This window comes from Jaculus jaculus, chromosome 1 (genome assembly GCF_020740685.1).
Source record: "Jaculus jaculus isolate mJacJac1 chromosome 1, mJacJac1.mat.Y.cur, whole genome shotgun sequence".
NCBI classification, from domain to species: Eukaryota; Metazoa; Chordata; class Mammalia; order Rodentia; family Dipodidae; genus Jaculus; species Jaculus jaculus.
Window position 1 is genome coordinate 186,135,317 of NC_059102.1, and position 22,803 is coordinate 186,158,119.

Consider the following 22,803-nt stretch of genomic DNA (forward strand, 5'->3'; position numbering starts at 1 on the left):
TTTGCATATGATTTTATGTCCTACAAGAGTCATGGTATTAAAAGCTTGTCACTAGGGTCATAATACTGAAAGATACTTTCAGAGGTGGGGCTTTCTTGGAGGCCATGGCCATGGACAGTAATATTTATGGGAATTGTTGGTAGTTCTCTAAAGAAGATTGTTCAAAAAGCCTGAACCCAGCCCTAGCTAGATTTCTGTTTATTGTTTTCAAGATGTTATGTTTTCTAACACAAGCACTCCTACCCTCAGAGGCCCTCAAAATAGCTAGGAAATGGAACATGCACAGATGTGCATCGACAGATGTATCATCCTCAGAGGACATCCAGTGAATGGGACCACCTTGCCTCCAACTGTGGTCCTCTAAAAATGGAAGGCTGCCTTAACATATGTCATTATCATAATTAAAAGGTGATTTATACATTCTGACTCAATGTACAATTTTTCATTTTTCAAAGTGAACACACTCAGCTTATCAGCATTCTGCATTTTGCATGTATGCTTCCAAATTCTGCAGCCAGCAAGATTCTCTCCTATCTATTTATAGAGGAATATCTGCAGTAGTGGCAAATGTTATTTATAATTTTTTGTCTAAATAATTAACTCTACTGTTTACCCAAATTTGTCCATGCACAATTATACTATTTGTTTTGATGGCTTATTGACATGGGAAACCCAAAACCTGGTTCATAATGATACAACTGTATAAAAAAGACATCTTAAAACTTCAAATCTATATATGTGAATTAAATACTTACTTTACTTTCTCTAAATGTGAAAGTCTACAAAAGGCATTTAAGACACTTTTTTTTTTTTTTTGTACTTTTTGAGGTAGGGTCTCACTCTAGCCTAGGCTGGCCTGGAATTCACTATGTAGTCTCAGGGTGGCCTTGAACTCACGGTGATCCTTCTACCTCTGGCTCCCAAGTGCTGGGATTAAAGGCATGTGCCATCACACCCGGCCCTGAGTCACTACATATTTTTAATAAAATGACTTAATATTCAGAATTCCATTGGGCTGGAGATATAGCTTAGCAGTTAAGGTGCTTGCCTACAAAGGCAAAGGACCCAGGTTCAACTCCCCAGGACCCACATAAGCCAGATGCACAAAAGGACGCAAATATCTGGAGTTCATTTACAGTGGCTAGAGGCCCTGCAGCGCCCATTCTCTCTCTCTCTTTCCCTCTTTCTCTACCTGTCTATTTCTGTATCTCTCTCCCTCTTTCAAATAAATAAATAAAAATAAAGTATTTTTTAAAAAGAATTCCAGAGCCAGGTGTGGTGGCACAAACCTTAATCCCAGCAGTCGGGAGGCAGAGGTTGGAGGATCGCTGTGAGTTTGAGGCCACCCTGAGACTACATAGTTAATTCTAGGTCACCCTGGACCAGGGTAAGACCCTACCTCAAGAAAGAAAAAAAAAAAAAAATCCATGTCAAACATATACAGAAATGAGTAAGAAATTCATGAACTTACATGTAATAAGAAAACATAATTTATTTTTTCATTCACATCTTTACCTGCCACGTGTCAGGAATAAAATCTGCAACCCTGGAATCTGGATCCTTTCTTTCTTCTCTTATCAAATGTGGACCCATGTATTGTAGTTGAAACCGAGCTGGTCCAATACCAATTGAATATTTTTTGTGCTTCTTCTCTATTATGTCATCTGCTACATTCTATATTGTTTTAAAAGAGCATTTTGAAAAACCATTATTTAAATAAACATTTACAAATAAATTATGACTGAATTCCTCCTATGTGAAAAAGCATTTATCACCCTTTAAACTTCATGATAGTGTTATCACTTAAATTACCCATTTAACTGTGAATAAATTAGTAGTTATCAAGATTTTCAAATATTTACTATGGCATTTGTGAGTACAATCTGATATAGTTAAAACAACCAATCTCTATACATTTAAGTTATTGTGCTAGTAGAATAACATATATGCTTAGAATTTTTAAAGATCTACAGAAGCCTCACATTTACTTTATATAGGCACCTTTTGCTCCAGATCTATAATTATCAATGAATTCAAAATTGTGGCAGTTGTATTAAGAAAAATGATATTTTCACTAAAAAATCTAGAAAAGGTAACTATGTTTCAAAACAGCACACACACACACACACACACACACATATGTAGGGGGGTGGGCATTTTACTAAAATGAAGAACTTCCAAAACAATATTACCTGGGATGGGTAGAAAGACTTTGCCAACTCATCAAATCCTAGGTACCTAAGGCATCGGGCTATGAGTTTCTGATCTGCCTCTTGCAGAAGTTCTGAGTACTTGTCCAGCAAGGAATGGATCCTTTTCATCATTTTAACAGCTATACTTAAATCTTTTGTTGTTTTACCTTGGTAAAGAATAGATAATTAAATTGTTATACAAGCCATCAAATTAATAAAATTTTACTACCCAAGATTAGTCAACTAGCCTATTGACCTTAATTAAATTTAAATTAAAATCACACTTATATTTGGCATTAATGCAGGTTAGGGAGTGGGAAAGGCTAAATAAATTTGAAAATTTCAATTATCAATCATCTATTATGGCCATCAATCACTGAAAGCTGGGATCAGTGCAGGAATAAAAAGTAAAACCTGAGCCGGGCATGGTGGCGCACACATTTAATCCCAGCACTCGGGAGGCAGAGGTAGGAGGATCACCGTGAGTTCGAGGCCACCCTGAGATGACAGAGTTAATTCCAGGTTATCCTGGACCAGAGTGAGACCCTACCTCAAAAAACCAAAAAAATAAATTAAAAAAAAAGTAAAACTTGGAAGATCATGCATGAGTAAAGTAACATTGTGAAAACTGAACTTTGTAGAAGGAAATAATAAATCTTTTCTCCCTCTCTTTTTTTTATGTTTTCTTTACTATGCTCAAGCAAACTAGTTCTATAATCTTTTATATCTGGTTTAAAATCTTAGGAGCATTCATTGAGCCCTACTGTTGACCTTAGATAATATTTGACATAATCCTTTCAATCAAATTCATCTATCTCAACAGGCAGCTCCAGAGTTTGATAAGCCCTCCCAATGTCTTTAAAGGCATGAATATGCTTTTTATTCCTCCCCTCTGCTAATATTTTCATGCACATCACATTTCTTCTAATCAACATACTTTTTCAACCTATTTAACAAATATTAACAACCCCCAAATGAATGTTATGAGAGGTTACTATGGACATATAGTAGAGTTTTTTCCCTCCAGGAACTTTGGGTTCAGTTAAGACATAATATGAGATTGACCACATCAGATTTAAAACTACAGTTATTATGTGAGCCTAACTGCCCAGGAAGGCCTTGGGTAAGGACGTTTCATGGACTGGATTTGGAGGATAGGCAGAATATACATGGGAGAAAAATAAAGACAAGAGCACATGTAATAAATACTACAATGTGGTTGCCTACCCATCACAGATCATCAAAATGTCCTTTTTTTCTATCTCCATATTACTAGGAGTTTCAATGTGCCCAAGTTAAAGTCTGTGCTTATCATCAACCCTTGTGGTAAGATGTGGCTTGTGAGTAAGTTCTGACTGTGATATTAAAAGCTGTTGGGCTGGAGAGGTTAAGTGCTTGCCTGTGAAGCCTAAGGACCCCGGTTCGAGGCTTGATTCCCCAGGACCCACGTCAGCCAGATGCACAAGGGGGCGCATGCATCTGGAATTCGTGTACAGTGGCTGGAAGCCCTGGCGCACCCATTCTCTCCTCTCTCTCTCTCTCTCTCTCTCTCTCTCTGCCTCTTTCTCTGTCGCTCTCAAATAAATAAATAAAAATAAACCAAAAAAAAATTTTTAAAAAGCTGTTGATGGTTATAAAAGTTCGTGTGAGAAAAGAGAAAAAGAGCATCAAAAATAACACTCACAACCCCATCTTGTTGTGGTTTGAATGTAAAATATTCCCATAGGATCATGTATTTGAACACTTTGTCCCAAGATGTTGGTAATGTTTGGGAAGGTTGCAGAACATTTATATCATGGAGCTTTGCTGGAGGAAGTGAGTCTATGAGGGCCTTGGAGTTTTACAACCTAGCCCCACTTCTTATTATTCTCTGCTTCCTTACTGCAAATGCAATGTGACCAGCTTAGCCTACCACTCCTGCCACCATGCCTTCACTGCCATGAAAGAATGTTTCCACCAAGAACTGTAAGCTGACATGAACCTCTTTCATTCCTTTATTTGATTCTGGTCAGGTATTTGTTCACAGCACAGAGAACATAACTAATACCAGACTATTGACATTTGCTAGAATATCTGCAAATTTGCTACGTTCATTTTGGAATATTAGGCAACTGGAATGGATGTCAAAGGAATGCAAAGATACATGTTCCTAGATAGCCTATGATGCTATGTGACTTCCACAGCAGCCCTGCACTTCCCATGATGCAGGAGAACACCACTGAGAGTAAGATGCAGGAGGGCTGTGGGTGTGTCTATGTGTGGAGGTCAGAGAACAGCTTTTCCTGTTTGTCCTCACCTGAGGCAGTTTCTGTCATTCCAACTGTTGCTTCCTGCTGTTTTCTCCAGGCTAGCTGGTCCACAGTTGTCCTGACTCTGCTTCCCATCTCACTATAAGCATGGTGGAATGACAAAAGCCTTCCATAGCTTCCTATTTTTATGTAGTGTCTGGGGATCTGAATTCAGATATTCATGAGTGCTGTATCCGCTGAGCTGTCTCCCATGCCCGTTTGTGCTTATGAATGTGTTCTCTTTGTTGTTAGTGTCCTCTGAAATGTCATTGCTCATTGATAACATAGAGGCAACCAGAATTTTATAAAGTCAGAAAACACATGTAAGTCTCTTATAACACAAGATTTCTAACTAATGAATAACCATCACTAGTGCATCTGTACTAATTCTCCAACTCACCAAAACAAGGAGATAGAATTAGAAATCACATACCATCCCCCCTAAAATGCTCCTTCCATGTCTTCAAGCATGCCTCTAACCCTGCAATTTCAACTCGAACTTTCACTGGGTTACTCCTACATGATCTCAAAAAAACTTCCAGGCTCTTCACTCCAGTGTTTAAGTTCCTTTTCATCTCTTCTTTGATAGCAAATGACAGGGCATTCCATTTTTCCTCTTCCTTCTGTTCTTCCTTGGCATGTAACCTTTTCTTATTCTCTCTAGTAATTATGTCAGCCTTGCTCTCCTGCCAAGAAGGAAAGAAGCATATATTGCAATAAGTTGGAGATATTCCAGGATGACATTTCATGACTGGGATATTTTTAAGTGTGTTTTGCTTATTTTGACCATCAACCTTTTCTTGCGTAGACAAAACATCTGCTTTTTAAAAGTTAAGACTGTTAATTAAAAATTATGATCACCTAATTTAGTAAGATTTAGTGAGTAAAAAGGATCTCTGTATACAATTTCCTTGTTTTCGGAAGAGTATACATTATAGATAAAAGAGACTAACTACTGTTCTTTCATGTCTCCACGCAGTCGTCCTGCTGCCACCTGAGAATGCCATCATGCTTTTATTGCATGCATCACCTGCTGGCTCCCAACTTGATCACAATATGTCTACTATGAAGTCTTCTCTGAGTGTTTCAAGCTAGTACCATGTTGTATTCCTCTGCAGGGCATCCGTCAAAGCACTCTTCAAGATTTACTGTGCCTGTCTGGCATGTGTCATTCTTCCCTCAAGCCAATTAATAATATTTTAGCTTTTACAAGCATTAATCTTTGTGTATGTGTGTGTCCCTGCATGCATGTCTTCATGTGTACACAGGTGCATGTTTGTGTGGGAACACATGCATAAGTGCAATGCATATGTGTGTAGGCCAGAGGACAACCTTGGGTTTCATTCCTTAGGAACCATCAACCTATTGTTTGTTTTTGTTCTGAGGCTGAGTCTCACTAGTCCACTGACATGTAACTTACTCAGAAGTCCAGGCTGTCTCTCCACCCCAGCCTCATGAGTGCTGAGAATACAGGGACTTTCACTGGTTTGAAAAATTCTAAATAGGCTGGACACGCTGACCAGCAAGCTCCAGGAATCCATGTCTCCCCCTTCTCCAGTGCTAAGATTACAGTTACGTTATAGATAAAAGTTATAGATATTTTTACTGAGGATTCTGAGAGTAAAACTCAGGTCTTCATGCTTACAATGCAAACACTTTACTGATCAAACAGTCACACCAGACCAACTCTTTAATCTTGCAAGTGTTCTATGGATTGGACCCACTTGGCAGTTTTTCTCCACAGGACAATGGTAAGCCTTAGACTTCAGTTTTTTACAGTCTTTACTGCACATTGAAAATGGAGACTATTAAGCTGTTGGTAATAGAGTATATTTATAAAGTGCTAAGAGTGTATAATTTATTTGGCATAACACTGATATTTATTTCTTATAATGGGAAGGGGGCTGCCAAGATGGCTCAGTCAGTAAAATCTTGCCATACATGCATGAAATTCTGAGATCAGATTCTCAACACATAGATTAAAAAACAGATATGGGGGCTGGAGAGATGGCTTAGCGGTTAAGCACTTGCCTGTGAAGCCTAAGGACCCCTGTTGGAGGCTCGGTTCCCCAGGTCCCACGTTAGCCAGATGCACAAGGGGGCACACGCGTCTGGAGTTCGTTTGCAGAGGCTGGAAGCCCTGGCGCGCCCATTCTCTCTCTCTCCCTCTATCTGTCTTTCTCTCTGTGTCTGTCGCTCTCAAATAAATAAATAAATAAAAATTTAAAAAAAATAGATATGGAAGCACAAACCTTAATACTACCCCAGAAAGTTGGACACAGGTGACCCCCATGGCTTGCTAGCTATAGTGTAGCTGAATCCACGAGCTTCTGTTTCATGTGTATCTGGAGTTCATTTGCAGTGGCTGGATGTCGGGAGGTCTTGGTGTGTCCAATTTCTCTTTCTCTCTCTCTTTGTCTCCTGCTCTCACTTTTAGTTCGCTCTCTTTCTCCTTTTTCTCTCTTTCCTTTCCTGCCTCCCTTCTTCTCTCCTTCCCTCTCTCCCTCTCCGTCTCCCTCCCTCCCTCTCTCTCTCTCTCTCTCTCTCTCTCTCTCTCTCTCTCTCTGTCCTTGCAAATAAACAAATAAAAATAGTTTGAAAAGTAAAGTGGAGTGTGATAGAGGAAGATAATTATGATGGATTATCAATGATGTCCTCTGACCTCAACATGTAAACACAAAAAATCCATACACATGTGTCATATATATATGAACATGCATACATACCATACACATATATTCACATGTAAAGATAAAACATAATGGAAAAAAAACAAGCATTTGACTTTCCACCTTCTAGATTGTGGCATATAAGAATTTTTCCCAATTTGCCATTTTATAACAGAGAAAGGAATAGAGGAGGAAGAGGAGGAGGAAGATGGAAGCAAAGGAGAAGAGCACTGACAGTAGCAGCAACTAAACTTCCAACAAGAGCAAGAAATGTCTTCTGATACCAGGAGAGAGAAGCAATGATGGCAGGGGCAGGCTCCATGAGGCTCCTTTCTGATTAGTCTAGGAAAAACTAACACAGCCTCCACTGCTAACTGGACCCCCAAAGCCATTCAGGAGAGAGCACTGAGAACATTTTAATTGTGATTCATTATTATACTATTTTGACTAGAACACAAGAGACCCATTCGATAAGTCCTCAAATATATACTTGTACCTGTCCCACAGAGTGCTGAAACTTGCACTCCTTGCTTGTTAATTATTAGCTGGATAACTGGGAAAAAAAAAATGACACTTTTAAAAAAATCTTGCCAACATTTCCCCAAATAGAAGCTTTAGAAATTAGACATTTAAAAAAAAAAAAAAAAAAAAAAACCTTCTTTTGAGGCTGGGGAGATGGCTCAGTAGATAAAGCACCAGTACCTGAGTTCAGATTCGCAGTACCCACATGAATGTTGGACTACAGAGCCTGCATTTCTAAACTTTGCATGCCTGTTAGTAAGAAGGGAGGCAGAGACAGCCTAGCAAAATATGGTGCCTCAAATCAGGTGGAAGGTTGAATAATGACAAAGAAAAGTTATCCTCTGACCTCCAATGCACACTAGAGCATGTGGATGCCCATGCAGACATACATATGAATAAGCACATAAGCATAAGCATGAATAAGCATAGCTAAGAAAAAGAAAATACAGTTTTGTTATCTTTGCAGTCAGCAGGGGGATCTTTTACGCTATGCTTCATTTCTTTTAACTTTAGGCTGACTTCATTTGACAGGCATGAGAGAATTTTATTATTCTAATATATAGAATAATAACATACAATGCATATTATATATTATTTATAGTAATGATACACTCTATAATATATAGAATAATAAAACTCTAATATATTAAATCATCTATGGAGGCAAGGTATGATGGCACACACCTTTAATCCAAGTATTTGGGAGACAGAGATGGGAGGATTGCTGTGAGTCTGAGACCAGCCTAGGACTACAGATGAGTTCCAGGTTAGCCTGGGCTAGAGTGAGAACTTACCTGAAAAAAAAAATATCCAGGCTTAGGACATATTTCTAATAATATATGCCCTTTTCTAATCCCCAATTCTGAAGTTTACCAAAACAAGGTAAATCTTAATATGTTGCCCATTTGTTAGAAGACAGCAAAGTACAACCTTCCCATTGCGTGGGCACATTAGTAAATGCACTTGTAACAAAATTTTCTGCAATTATATTAATAGAAATATTAATTTATACTTTTCCCATGCAAATTGTATTCCAGAAATGTTTCATTTTTCACTCCCTAAATTTTATATTCAACATGGTCCTTATAAAAGGGATAGGAAAATGGTGCCCAAGAAAAGGAAAAACTTAAAGTAGCAGGAAAATAGCCCATGCAAGAAGAGAGTAAATAAATAGGTAAAAAAAAATATTGGAAAGGTGGTACGTTAATCATTTAAATACTTTTGAAGAATGCAATCTGTATGATTGAAGTAAAAAATATACAAGTAAGTATTCAATGTTTATTTTTGCTATATATGCACAAAGAATTCATTGTCATTAACTTTTTAATGTTTAATGTTTTAAACTTTTTAACCCAAGGCTTTAGTCACTTAATTCTGTTTCCTTTTCTAAATAAATACATGTTATTATATAGCAAGAATCATAGATAATTTATGTGCAGGTTAGACTTTCTTAGCAAACATAACAAATATGATCACTTATATAAAATGGAAGGCCACTTGTGGAAAAAAATCACCAAAACAGTGAATAAATGGCAAATTAGAAACAAGTGATAAAAATAATTAATCAACTTTTAAAAAACTTACATGTGTCTTTTTACTCTTGGTTTCATGGAAATCCTTCTTAGGCTTAGTGCTTTGAGTTACGATGAGTTTTGAAGAGACTGATTCTAACGAGTTCCCATAAAACCTTTGAAAACGTTGATATGTTTGCAAGGACCCAAGAGCCTTAGAGTCCCTTGATTTTGCTTAAAAATAAAAAAAAAAAGACTTAAAATGTGACATTACTATATATTTTTCAGTATCATTCTAGCTAAGTTTTCAGACTATCCCAAATACACTTGCACATTTCTTTCATATTTATTCTGTAATTTATTCAGTAATTATTCTGATTACTTTAGCCAAAGAGTACGTCTTAAATTAGATGATCTCTTTCCTGTACAATAATTTTTTTTTTTTTTTTTGAGGTAGAGTCTCATTCTAGCTCAAGGCCGACCTGAGTTCACTATGTAGTCTCAGGGTGGCCTTGAACTCATGGCGATCCTCCTACCTCTGCCTGCCAATTGCTGGGATTAAAGGCTTGCACCACCAAGGCGGGCTTGTACAATAATTATTTATCTTACTTAATAAGCTGAAAAAAAAAATTGTGCCCTACTTTCCAAACTGAATGCACAAGTGATACATAAAAGAAAGACAGTTTACAAGTACTGTCTCTATCATGTGCCTGTGAATGAGTTAAAGAGGAGAATTAGGCTGGCAAGATGATTGACAAGAATAAGACCCTGAAAAAGTCAGACATGACCTCACAGACTTGTAACCCTGGCACTGGCATGAGAGGGAGGGTGGCAGAGAGATCAGTGGACCCTGGGCTCACTAGTCAGCTAGCCTAACTATAAAACTGGGAGCTCCAGGTTCAGTAACAAATTCCCTCTCAAGGAAACAAATCAGAAGGGTAACAGAGGTGGACACCTGACGCCCTGACTGGCAAGCATGGGGCACATGCACCTGAACACATGCCTACATGCCACATGCACACACACATACTGCACATACAGAAAAAGAAAGAGGAAAACTCAAGGGAAACAACAAACATCTAACATGTTCTTACTCCTTCCATTACTGGATAGAAAAAAAAAAAAAAAAACTTCTGGGGACTATTGCCACTAAGCCATGAGTTTGATAAGTGAGACTATAAAGAATAAACAGGACAAGCCTTTCATCCCAGCACTCAAGATGCAGAGGTAAGAGTATTGCTGTGAGTTCGAGGCCACCCTAAGACTCTATAGTGAGTTCCAGGTCAGTTTGGGCCAGAGTGAGACCTAGATTTCTTAAGCTAAAAACAGTCTTTCCTTGCAGCAGTGCCTGAAAAATGAGACAAGTGCCTCATGTATGCACTTCCTCCTGAGGCACCTGCAAACCTGTGTGTGAGTGAGCATCAGGAAGCAAAATGGGGAATATCCTTTACCATCCTTCAGGTGTGCGTATAAATATCTTATAGACAATTCTTATTCAAAAACTGTTAATAAGCATTCATAGAGTGATGATCTGGGGCTGCAAAATAAAGGGCACACTATAAAGTATGTTTAAATTATACAGAACTCACAGTCAAAGTTGCACTTTGTCCTTTCATAATCATCACTAAGGGGCCTATGAGAATGCCAGTGCAGAAGCTCATCAAATTCCCTCTGTTTAACCAGTGAGGTGACAATAGGATCATCTCTGTAAAACAGAAGAAATACATGTGTATATTAAATCACATGCCTCCACATATAACACCGCTCCTTTTGCTGTGTGATACAGTGCAGGCGACAAAGCACAAAAAGCACTTTACTCAAGACTTAGGAAACCAGAGCCATTCCGTGTCTCCAGCAGTCTCATGGCCCTCCACCTACATTAATTCACTCATTAAATTAAGACACATGATCACAGTGGTTTGCTCTCCATTTAAAATCATAGAGATGTCTACCTAGAAATGGTCAAAGGGCATTGAAAATTTTGAACTAAACTCATTATGTGTTAGAAACATATATGCAATGGAACTTATTTAATCCACTTATTTAATTCCAAAAAATATCTTCTGAGGTTGCAGTTCCAGCTCCCGAGTCTGGCTGCGTCCCTGATCGATCAGCTTTGTCATGCCTTGGCTGTAATAAACATTTTTTTTGGGTTTTGTTGAGCTTGAAAACAAAAATCTTCTGAAATAGAGCTGGAATTTATTAAGAGAAGCCTTCTTCAAATAATATTTAACAAATAACTAGCCATTCCAACAAACATTTGTGGAGGCATATTTTGACCTTACCTTTTTAAGAAAGGCAAATCTTTCAAAATGTCTCCAGCAAATGCATCAACCACAGTAGATGACACTGGAATAAAACCCAAATTAGGCATCTTTTGCTGGGAGCCATCTGTAAACAAAAAAAAACTTAAGATTCAGTCAAATGTAAAACTTTCACCCATGAAGATAACACATCATTTTTCAAAACTTCACATTAAAAAACTTTATGACTGGCTGTGGTGGTGCACACCTTTAACTTCAGCACTTGAGAGGCAAAGGTAGGGGATCCCTGTGAGTTCAAGACCAGACTGGGGCTACAGAGTGAGTTCCAGGTCAGCCTGGGCTAGAGAGACCCTACCTCAAAGAGAAGGAAAGAAAAGAAAAACTACTTTTATTTTTGCTTTAATTGTCTTCCAATTCCAATCCTGCCCATAAAGCTACCTCCTACATTAAATCATTTTTAGCACCATAGACTATAAATAAATTGGGAATATTTAAACATATAAGTAGGTAGATTAAATGAATGGAAGGAAATACATGAGAATGATGATGAAAATATAGAAGACAATGATGGAAAGATAGCCAGCGCAGTTCTGTTTTTTTGTTGTTGTTGTTGTTTTTGTTTTTGCTTTTTGTTGTTTTTTTTTTTTTTTTCTAAGTTAATGTCTCTGTCTAGGCCAGGCTGACCTGGAATTCACTATGTAGTCTCAGGGTGGCCTGAAACTCACCGTGATCCTCCTATATGCATGGAAAATATCCTTATCAACACACCCTAAGTTCTCAGCAAACTTTCCTTCTGACATTCCTCTTGAATATTTTTCTCCATAAAATTCATCAAATGGAAACATTTTCAATGATGCTATAATGATAAATCAATTTTTGTTTTCCTGAAAATCCACATATTACTCACTCATCCTTATATATTTTAAATATGAAATGCAATTCTACTACATTCTGACTTCCATCATTGTTATTTATAAATCAGTTATTTGACTTATTTTTCTTCCCTTATAATTCCTGTGGTGTGTCTAGCAAAAGTATTTGTGTGTGCATGTGTACATGCATGTAATTTACCCCGTTTGTGATGCTGAATGTGCAGAATCTTGTCTTTCCTCAGCTCAAGAAAATATCTGCTCATTATTTCCTCAAACATTATCTGACTCACATTAAGTTCATGCCTGCCTTCTGAATTTCCAAATGAATAAAAGGTCAGCCTTCTTCCTAATATCCATGCTTTTTACTACTCTGTTCAATTTTATCACGTATATTTAAGGTGCATGCCATGTTTTGACATACTTATCTTGACAAACACAGCTGGGCATAGTGACAGAGGCCCGTAATCCCAACACATTGAAGGCAAGAGGACCAGGAACTCAGAATCACCCTCAATTACATAGTGAGTTTGAGGATAGCTGGGGCTACATGATACCTATCTCCAAAAACACCAACAAAATAATAACGTCAACACCAAGCACATAATAGCAAAGATGCAATACAGTGAAGCAAGGTAACATGCCCACCATCTCATATTATTATCTTTGTTTTGATCCCTTGCCTGTTTTATGGTGATAAGAGTACATACACTCTCTTTATTTCCAGATAGTTACCACACAATGCAAAATTCATTATGATAAGCTATAGTCCTAATGGATTGCATTAGATTTCTAGAGATACATTACTGCAAATTTATATCATTTGATGTAATCCTGTCAACATTGCTCCCCAGATAACTTCCTACTTGTTCTCTCTTTCTATGTACCTTTGTTAGATTCCACATACAAATAAGGCTATGCTGTATTTCTCTTATGGTAACAAATTTATTTCACTTAGCATAATGACTATCTTTCCATTCAAATTTCTAAATGTGAATAATCCTTTTTTGTTTTCCTGTACTGGAAACTAGACCCACAGCCTCACACATAGTAAGCATACTCTATCAATAAGCTAAATCATCAACCTTAAATGTGAGCAATTCAAGTTTTCAAGTTCATAAATTCTGGCAATGACTTATCAACCTTCTAGCTATTCAGTGACAATATTCTTAATTCTTCTTTTTTTTTTTTTTTTTTTTTTTAGTTTTTTGCAGTAGGATCTCACTCTAGCCCAGGTTGTCCTGGGATTCACTATGTAGTCTCAGGGTGGCCTCGAATTCACGGCAATCTTCCTACCTCTGCCTACCGAGTGCTGGGATTAAAGGCATGCACCACCACGCCTGCCTAATATTCCTAATTCTATCACTTTAAGTTTTGAACAATGTTTTAGAGTCTTTGTTATTTTCTCATGCTTTCAAAATTTCACATTAAATGTCTTAAACATTTTAAACTACATGCATATGGAACATATGCAATAACTGTGATGATTACAAAATCAGAAGTAGTTACACGCTCTAATGCCGCACCTTCCTGTGCTCTTAACTTTTTCCTCAATTTAATAAATTGTATTTGGGTTCATATTTGACAAAGAATATATTACCTTTGATTGGTGATTGATTCTTTTTAAGAAAATGAAGTTTTGTTGTTCTCAAAGGAAATGGTTTTACCACATCAAATGTTCTTACTAACTTTGACACGGTGCTCCAGAGGTGCTCATAATCCTTTGTGATGGCATCTCCTAAGTTTAAATGTAGGCCTAAATAACAATTTAAAAGAGTAAATATGAAAAGAAAGTCACACGTGTGTAGAAGCATACATCTTGATTGAATTCATGAGGTTCTGGAATATGAGTCAGAGTGAAATTTTCTGTTTGGTTTACACTGGCCCTAAGTAAAAATGACCACTAGTGTTGACTAGGTAGTGGCAGATTTAAAATTAATTTTGATTTTCTGTTTAATATCTAAATATTAAAATTATAACAACCTTCAATAAAAACAGATGTGGAGATTTAATGATTTTAAGATCATAAAAATCTTGTACCACATATAACTCTATAGCAATAAAACAGAATAAAACTTGATCATTACAAGATGAGAACATTAGTAAAATATCATTAAATATGGGTAGAAGAAATGACTCAGCCATTAAGGGGCTTGCCTGCAAAGACTAAAGACCATGATTCAATTCTCCAATACCCATGTGAAGGCAGGTGCACAAAGTGGTGCTTGAATCTGGAGTTTGCAGCAGCTAGGGGCCCTGGCATGCCAATTCATTCCACTCTCTCTCACTCTCTTCTTGAAAACAAAAAATTACAGATATATATATACAGGTTTCTCCAGGTAGGGTCTCACTCTAGCCAAGGCTGACCTAGAGTTCACTATGGAATCTCATGTTGGCCTCGAATTCATGGTGATCACCTACCCCTGCCTCCTAAGTGCTGGGATTAAAGGTGTGCGCCACCATACCCGACTTTAAAAAGTATATATTTTTTTAATATTTTTTTGTTCATTTTTTATTTATTTATTTGAGAGCAACAGACACAGGGAGAAAGACAGATAGAGGGAGAGAGATAGAATGGGCGCGCCAGGGCTTCCAGCCACTGCAAACGAACTCCAGACACGTGCGTCCCCTTGTGCATCTGGCTGACGTGGGACCTGGGGAACCGAGCCTTGAACCGGGGTCCTTAGGCTTCACAGGCAAGCGCTTAACCGCTAAGCCATCTCTCCAGCCCTAAAAAGTATATTTTTAAAAAGAGATCATTAAATTTATAAGCAGGTAATCCATCCCAATGCTTAGGATATTAAGAAACCAAATCCTACATGTCAAAGAACTTTCACTAATGCTTAATCAATTGCAGTTCTCTGAAAATGGGCTTTGTTTTTCTTTGGCTTATTAAGGAACATGGAAAATTATAAAAATTAAATAAAATATGGCTTGGGAATAGTAAGTTTAATAAAAGGGTACTCATTGGGTAAGAGCACTTGCCACTTAAGCATGAAGGCCTGGAAAATGCTAAGACTGGCAGAGTTCCATTCCCCAGCACCCAGGAAGTACCTGGGCATGGCTATACATGCCTGTAACCGCAGTCCTGTGCAGGTGAGAGTTCTAAGAATGACAGGTCCAGGTTTAGAGAACTCAGGGAATGAATGAGCCATAGAGGAGAGCACCCAACACTCTCATCTGGCCTCTGCAGGCACCCAGGGCACACGTGCATATGTCACACACACCACATCACACACTATACCAACACCCTCGCACACATGAAACCACATACACCACATCACACTATACCAACACCCTCGCACACATGAAATCACATACACCACATCACACACACACCACACCAAAACACTTTGTATACATGAAACCACATACACAACACACCAACACATTTCACACACATGAAAATAATCAGTAAAAGAAAAAAAATGTACAAAGACAATGTAAAATCTTTTATCTTTTGGAAAAAATTACAAAAAAAATTCCTAAACATGGAATAGTATTGAAATTTTATGTATTGGAATTTTTATGAGGAAATATCATGTATGCATATAAATAAAAATGTCAAAGATTATGTGAAAATGTCAAGTACATAATTGTGTTTTTAATAAAAATGCTTCTGCAGTAATTTTAAATTGAAATACAATATTCACTCTGCAGTTAAATAAAAATTATAAATGAACAAAGACTGGAAAATAGAAAATAATTACTATGTTATATGTTATAAATATAAAATTATTTTAAAACTTTAAATCCATCATCACATTTATCTCTGAAAGAAAACATAGTTATGGGCTGGAGAGATGGCTTAGCAGTTAAGCGCTTGCCTGTGAAGCCTCAGGACCCCAGTTTGAGGCTCGATTCCCCAGGACCCACGTTGGCCAGATAAACAAGGGGGACGCATGTGTCTGGAGTTCATTTGCAGTGGCTGGAAATCCTGGTGCACCCATTCTCTCTCTCTCTCTCTTAATCTCTCTCTCTCTCTCTCTCTCTCTCTCTCTCTCTCTCTCTCCCTTCCTCCCTCTTTCTCTCTCTGTTGCTCTCAAATAAATAAATTAAAATGGACAAAAAAATTTAAATGTAGTTATTATATAAATGGTAGTACCTTTTTCATTCTCATTTTCATAGTAATAAGCAATATTCTTCAACAAAGGCTCATCACTTAAATCAGAAAGATGAGTAAAATTCAGATTCCAAGATTCAAAACTGTGTATGTTATTTAGGATGAAATAGTTACACCAATTTTTCTGAAAATTGAAAGTAGAACAGTTATTTTGCAATTTTTGTAATAACAAAAAGTGAAGACTGACTTTATACACATCTATAACCTAACTGGAATATAGGTTGGCAGACCTGTTCCCATACTTAGCAGCATATAAGCAACATCCAGGCTGTATAGTGATTAATGCTTTGTTTCTTTAAAAATTAAGATCAAAATTAACTCAAAATAAACTCAAACTGAGAATGTCAGTGCATGCCTGAAATCCAACACTTGAGATCCCAAGGCACTGTCTGTGGCCATTCCACCCTCGACATGGTGAAAGCTAAGCCGGGTCAGGCCTTGTGGTAGTTTGAATAGATGGCCCCAATATATGCAGTGTTTTATTAGTTTGTAGTTTGGATCTGTACCACCTGGCTGGAGAAGGTGTCACTGGGAAGTCCAGCCCTAAGGTGTAGTGGTGGGTTTGAAATTCCAATCTAAAGATAAGGCAAAGTGCTTAGTTGCACCTGGAGTTCTTGAAGTGTGTGTGCTGTGTGGCTTTTGGATTTTGGCTTGTGGCTTGTGGTTTCTCTCTCTCTGCTTGGACCTGTGAAAGCAGGGCCAACTTCTTCTACCATTATTGAACTTCCCCTGGATCTGTAAGCTTCAATAAATATCCCTTCCTCCATAACTGTGCCTGGTCTGGAAGTTTATCTCAGCCAACCTGAGGCTGTCTGCTACAGGCCTGGTTATACTTGGATGGGAGAGTCTAAGGCAAGGGGATTACTGCAAGTTAGAAGCTAGCCTACGTTGTGTAGGCCTGCATGCACTACAGCAAGATACTATCTGCCTCAAATAAATAAGAATAATAGTGATAATGATAATAATTTTTGTATCTGGAGTTAGGAACATTTTTATTTAATTCTTCATGAATGTTTTTCCTCCTACTATAAATCTTGAAATCTACAGAGCACTTCCACTTTCTGGTTTGCCTCTGTTCTTTACATAGATTTCAGTGTTTTCCAACTTTACTTTCAGTTGTTAAGAGTTGGTGTTAAGAGATGTAAAGATGATGTAAAGAAACTCAGTCTCTCACAGTCAAACATTCCCATCCAGCTATACTGGGGATGTCTCCACCAGATTGATAGCTGTGCAGCTATACACCAGCAAATGCTTTCCTGAAACCACATTTAGTTCAGGTCAGAATAACTAGGAGTCTATTTCATTCAACAACACTATCCATGGAGTTAAACTGAGACCAATAAAAGTTTTCCACCCCCAAACATGTATGCTTTCGATGTGACCAACTTATTCATCTATACCACTGTGGAAATTTCATCCAGCATGCTCCAAGACACATATAATAGAAACAAGTTGCCTGTTGTTTTAATTATTTTAGAATCAGTGTTTCTTTAAAGCTGAAATTAATTTTAACCACTTTTTAGTGAAGTGAATATATTCAAAACATGATCATTTTGACATGAAATCAGTGCAAAAGTATTAATGGATAGTTTACATATATTACATAGCTCATGAAATCTATCATTTTGTTTAAATATTCAGAATCCAGACTGCTTACATTTCAACAACTCCATATCCATGTATAGTTATTGACGACTTCATTTGGCAGCCTGGCTCAACCAGGTATGTCAAAGAGACTACCCAGAATAAAGACCCAGTTCAGAATAAAGGTACAAATATCAGAGAACCAGAAACCTCCTACCCGCAATGTCTACATTTTATCTAAAAGTGAGAGTCTTTATAAACAGAGCTCCACCGAGAGGCATAGATAGGATGGTTCTGACTTCAGTAGAAACCTCCTGGAAAGCTTGTTACATAAAATATCAATGGTTGAGCATCTGACTCAGTAGCTCTTGGGTAAGGCTAGTCTCTGAGGGATTTTCATTTCTAAGAAGTTTCCTGGCACTATGATGCTGTTGTTAGGAAAAATACATTTGGGATCCACCTCCATGTAGGATACTTTCCTTCCTGCTCCCTTCCCTTAATGTCACTCAGTAGTGACATGTGACAGCAAAAGAGCAAGGGTTCCTTATCTTATTTGCTTAAACCTCTTGTGTGTGATGGGGAGGGAGCTTTGAACACTGTCTTCCTTCAGTGTGTGACCTGGCTGTTGCATTCATGACCTCAAAGCAACTGTGGCTGCACAAGACCTGCACAATATTGGGCCCACCAGCACTCTATCACATTCAGATCAATTCCTCTCATGCACGACCTCCACACTTCCCATGGCAGACTTTGACAGAGACACTTATGTAGCTGTGCTCATCTCAGTAAGAAAGAGCCACCCACCACTCATACTGGCTGTCCCTAGGTCTGTATTCATCCCTCTCCAGTATGCTATACATTAAGCATATCCAGATCATTCAGTGCACTGCTCAGTGGCAGTTCTTCCTCTCCACATTTTCAAGATAAAGGACAACCCACTTCTTCACCTCTAGGATGCACTGTCCTTATTGCAAGTCAAGGGCATTTTGAAAAGCGAAAGTGTCATTAATCTGCTAAAAACAATTCAGTAGATTCTCAATAAGCTTGTAATGAATTTATCCCAACTTATCTATAAATCAACAAAGATGTATTACCTTACTCAACCCCCCTCCCCTTATTCTCTCTGTCCCTGTTACACTAGATGGACCTCAGTTTTTTGGTCACACTCTCTTCAGGACACTCACATATGCTGTTGATTCTCTTAGGGTCTGGTTTCTCCACTTTGCTAACTCCTACTCATCCTTGTGGGCAGTCGCTTTGCTTCACTTCTTAAGAAAAACCATTCTTTGGAGGCTTGGTCAGACCTTTTCATTTTCAGTTACTAATACACAGTATAAGAATTTCCTCCTTCATAGTGAGTGTTAATATTCAATATCTGTCTTCTCTACAAAATGTAACTCTTGCAAGATTTAGGGTGGGATGGGTAAGAGTGTTTTTCTCACTCCATCCCCAGGCTGGAACAATATATATGTACTAGGTAAATGTTTGTGAATTAGATTCTGAGGTAATTCAATACAAAGCACTTACCTTTGGTATTTTGACTATACATATCAAGATTCAAAAACAAAAGTCTACTAATCTCATTTCCGGGATTACTCGATGACTATAAATTTCAGGGAAAGGCTAACACATAAAGAAGGTGACAATATGTACAATGTAGTGATGTCTTTTTAGTATTCCTTAATAGAGAGATAAGTAAGGAAACCATAGCACCCTGCTACAAGATAACTAGTAGTCATTAAATGTATTCATTAAAGAAGATGTTAACCAGTGTTTGGAAAGAAAGTAGGAAACGTATGAAAAGAAAAAAAATATGTCTGTGGATATAGCCAATGTGAGAAACAACAAAAAAATCTATGCATTTAAAATGAAGAGAATAAATCAAATTAATAACCTCTGCCAGCAATGCTTTGAGTCATGGGTCTGTGGAGCAGATTTTCTTTGGTTTATGCTTTCTGTTTTACTAAAGTCAGCAAATTTCTTCACATAATCTATAATGTGTAAAATAATGCAGTATTGTGTTGATTTATTCAGTAGCTCTTTAAAGCAGAATATAGTGGTCACCAATAATCTCCTAGTTAATGACATAAAAAAATTCTAATCTTGTCAGAGATTGTAAGAATGGATATTTAGAGAGGATTTTGTTAGGATGTATGTTTGCCACACCTTTGGTATAACTAGATCTAGTTTGGCATACTAGATATAGTTGGTGAAGCTAGGCCAACGAATTAGACCATTAAATTTTTAAAGACTCCTCCAAAATTCTAACATTGTTTCCATATAAATCTGTTCTAAAGGTTACTGAGTTTTTGCTGGATCCATTGAAACAGAACTTATAAATTAAAGAAGTGTATATTTACCATTTGAAAGAAGGTATTAAGGTCCTTAGACCAAGGGGAAGTGATGAATCTTGAGCAAGCTCTTTGAGAAAGAGGCAAATGGAGTAGAAATACCACAGTGAGACAATGCAGCTTGCAAAAATCTTCCATCTCCTGCAGGGTTGGGCAATTGCCTTTCACCTAAATAAAATAAAAATGAGCCAGAGAACAGGAAGCTATGAAACTGTATAGTCAGGAGGCAGAATCTCAGATGCTGCCACCAACTCCTGCCTTGCTCGTGAAGATTTCACACTTGTGCATTTCTCGCTCTACTTTCACTTTTTGAGACAGTACCATTCCTCACAAATAAGCTAGGCTACATTCACACATTTGAGATAAAAGGGAATGGGAATTTCCAGCTTTGAGCAGTTACCGTAAGACAGGTTTATTTTGCTTTGCTTTGTTTTTTGAGGCAAGCCCAACAGACTGGCCTTTTTTTTATTAGAAAAAGAACAAGAGTAAGAGAGAGAGAGAGAGAAGTGGCACACCAGGGCCCCCAGTCAAACACCAGGTGCATGTGCCACCTTGTGTGCATGTGTGACCTTGTGCACGTGTCACACCGTGAGGTCTAGGGAGTCACACATGGGTCTTCAGGCTTTGCAGACGAGTACCTTACCACTAAGCCATATCTCCAGCCCAAGTCAGTTTTTAACATTATCAGGTAAGCCAAAGTTGGCATGAGCTAATCAAGCAGGTAATGAAGTGAGGATCTCACAGGACTCTGGGTTCATGGAGCTGCACTCGAGATGTTCTCTTCTGCTCCAGGCATCATACTTTAAAGGTGATGTCATAAATTACTGGGTGAGGACAACAGGGTGGCAGCCTATCTAAACAGTGCCCAGTGACAACAAGAGTACAAAAGTAGACAGAGTTGACGTGAGGAAACAGAGAGGCCATCTTTATATTCGTCTGTGTCAGGGAAGTCAGGAAGACTTCATCAATCAGCTCACCTCTGGAGAGCAACAGAGGGGTAGTAGTTAGAAGGTCCAAAGAAAACATAGCACACTTAAACATGCAGAAAGGTTGTACTAAAATTAAACTTAAGGAGTTATTGGAAAGCAATGCATTAAAAATTGCTATATAAAAGAAGATAGGTCCTGTCAATTTCTCAAATTGTAGATGAGATAAAACTCCCTATTTCTTGAGTAGGGACTCCTACATGGTTAAGAATCCCCAGTACTCAGACTGCGTAAAAACAGTAGTATGCACATGTGTGTACACATATATGTATCAGTCCCTATCCATGTACATGAAGAGATAAGTGTTCATTTTGGAAAAAAAATATCCCAAATGGCACCAGATTATTGGCCTTCCTGGTAATAAATGAGCCTAAAACAATGGTGCCCCACACGCTAGTATAATGCCAAGAAACTGCAGCATGAAACTCCCTTCAAAGCACTGTATGGTGCGGTGACATCTGCATAAGACATACTTGAATTCAATCTGCAGTGATACTTAATATCTTTGATTGAGAATGTTACCTGGAATAGCTTATACCCAGTGCTCCCAGATGTGAAACAGTAATAACAATGCCTGTCTTGAAATACTGTTTTAAGGACTTAATGGTACAGTGTATACAAAAAGCCCAAGATATATTAGTCTACCACTTTTCTTGTTGCCCCTCTCTGTAGACGTTTGAGACTAAATACCTACTAAGTGAAATCCATGAAGCAAAAGACAAAATTGTTTAACAATATGCCAGATGTTTCTCTTAGAAACATAAATTCTAGGGGGTGGTGCTACTATTTTTGAGGTTATGTAAACAACTAAGGGAAAAGCATGAGTATCATTTCAAGGAACCAGTTGAAGAAAAAAATAACAAAATATTAGCCGGGCATGGTGAAGCACGCCTTTAATCCCAACACTTGGGAGGCAGAGGTAGGAGGATCACTGTGAGTTCAAGGCCACCCTGAGACTGCATAGTGAGTTTCAGGTCAGACTGAGCGCAGACATGTGTTTCCCCATAAAGTTGCTACTGCACCTGCTGGTCATCGGCTCTCTGGCCAGATGTAGTCTTCCTTCGGTTTTCTAAGAAGCAGTGGTACATCTCCAAAGCCAGAGAACAGGAAGTGACACAAAGGACTCGTCGGATGTCAGATCCCTCAGGCCAGAGTTGCTTAAGCAGAGATATAGTCTCACATGCCTATCACAGAAGAAAGTTTTAGCATGTCATGGTATTTAGAAAAACATATGTGATTGTGCTAGAAGAAACAGGTGCTTATGATTACATGGGACTATAATTATGTGTATTAAAATACTGTAAATGTGGGGCATGATGGCACACCCCTTTAATCCCAGCACTCTGGAGGCAGAGGTAGAGCAGCTTGGACTCAAGTGAGACCCTACCTCAGAAAAAAAGTGTAAACAAAAATTTTCATGGGAAGATTTCAACAAAATTTTCAA

At 38.0% G+C, this 22,803-nt stretch overlaps 1 protein-coding gene across 1 annotated transcript in view; it reads right to left on the reverse strand.

Moving 5' to 3' along the window:
• The window catches only part of Ddx60 (DExD/H-box helicase 60), a 101,708-nt gene that overhangs the window by 59,087 nt on the left and 19,818 nt on the right, over positions 1-22,803 (reverse strand). Inside the window, exons 7-16 of the mRNA XM_012948492.2 lie at positions 22,382-22,543; positions 20,383-20,541; positions 16,421-16,562; positions 13,916-14,071; positions 11,468-11,573; positions 10,772-10,887; positions 9,256-9,416; positions 4,914-5,166; positions 2,193-2,359; positions 1,516-1,674 (exon numbers count right to left, since the gene is read on the reverse strand). Of these exons, the coding sequence (XP_012803946.2) occupies positions 1,516-1,674; positions 2,193-2,359; positions 4,914-5,166; positions 9,256-9,416; positions 10,772-10,887; positions 11,468-11,573; positions 13,916-14,071; positions 16,421-16,562; positions 20,383-20,541; positions 22,382-22,543 (1,581 nt within the window). The remainder of the gene's footprint in view (positions 1-1,515; positions 1,675-2,192; positions 2,360-4,913; positions 5,167-9,255; positions 9,417-10,771; positions 10,888-11,467; positions 11,574-13,915; positions 14,072-16,420; positions 16,563-20,382; positions 20,542-22,381; positions 22,544-22,803) is intronic.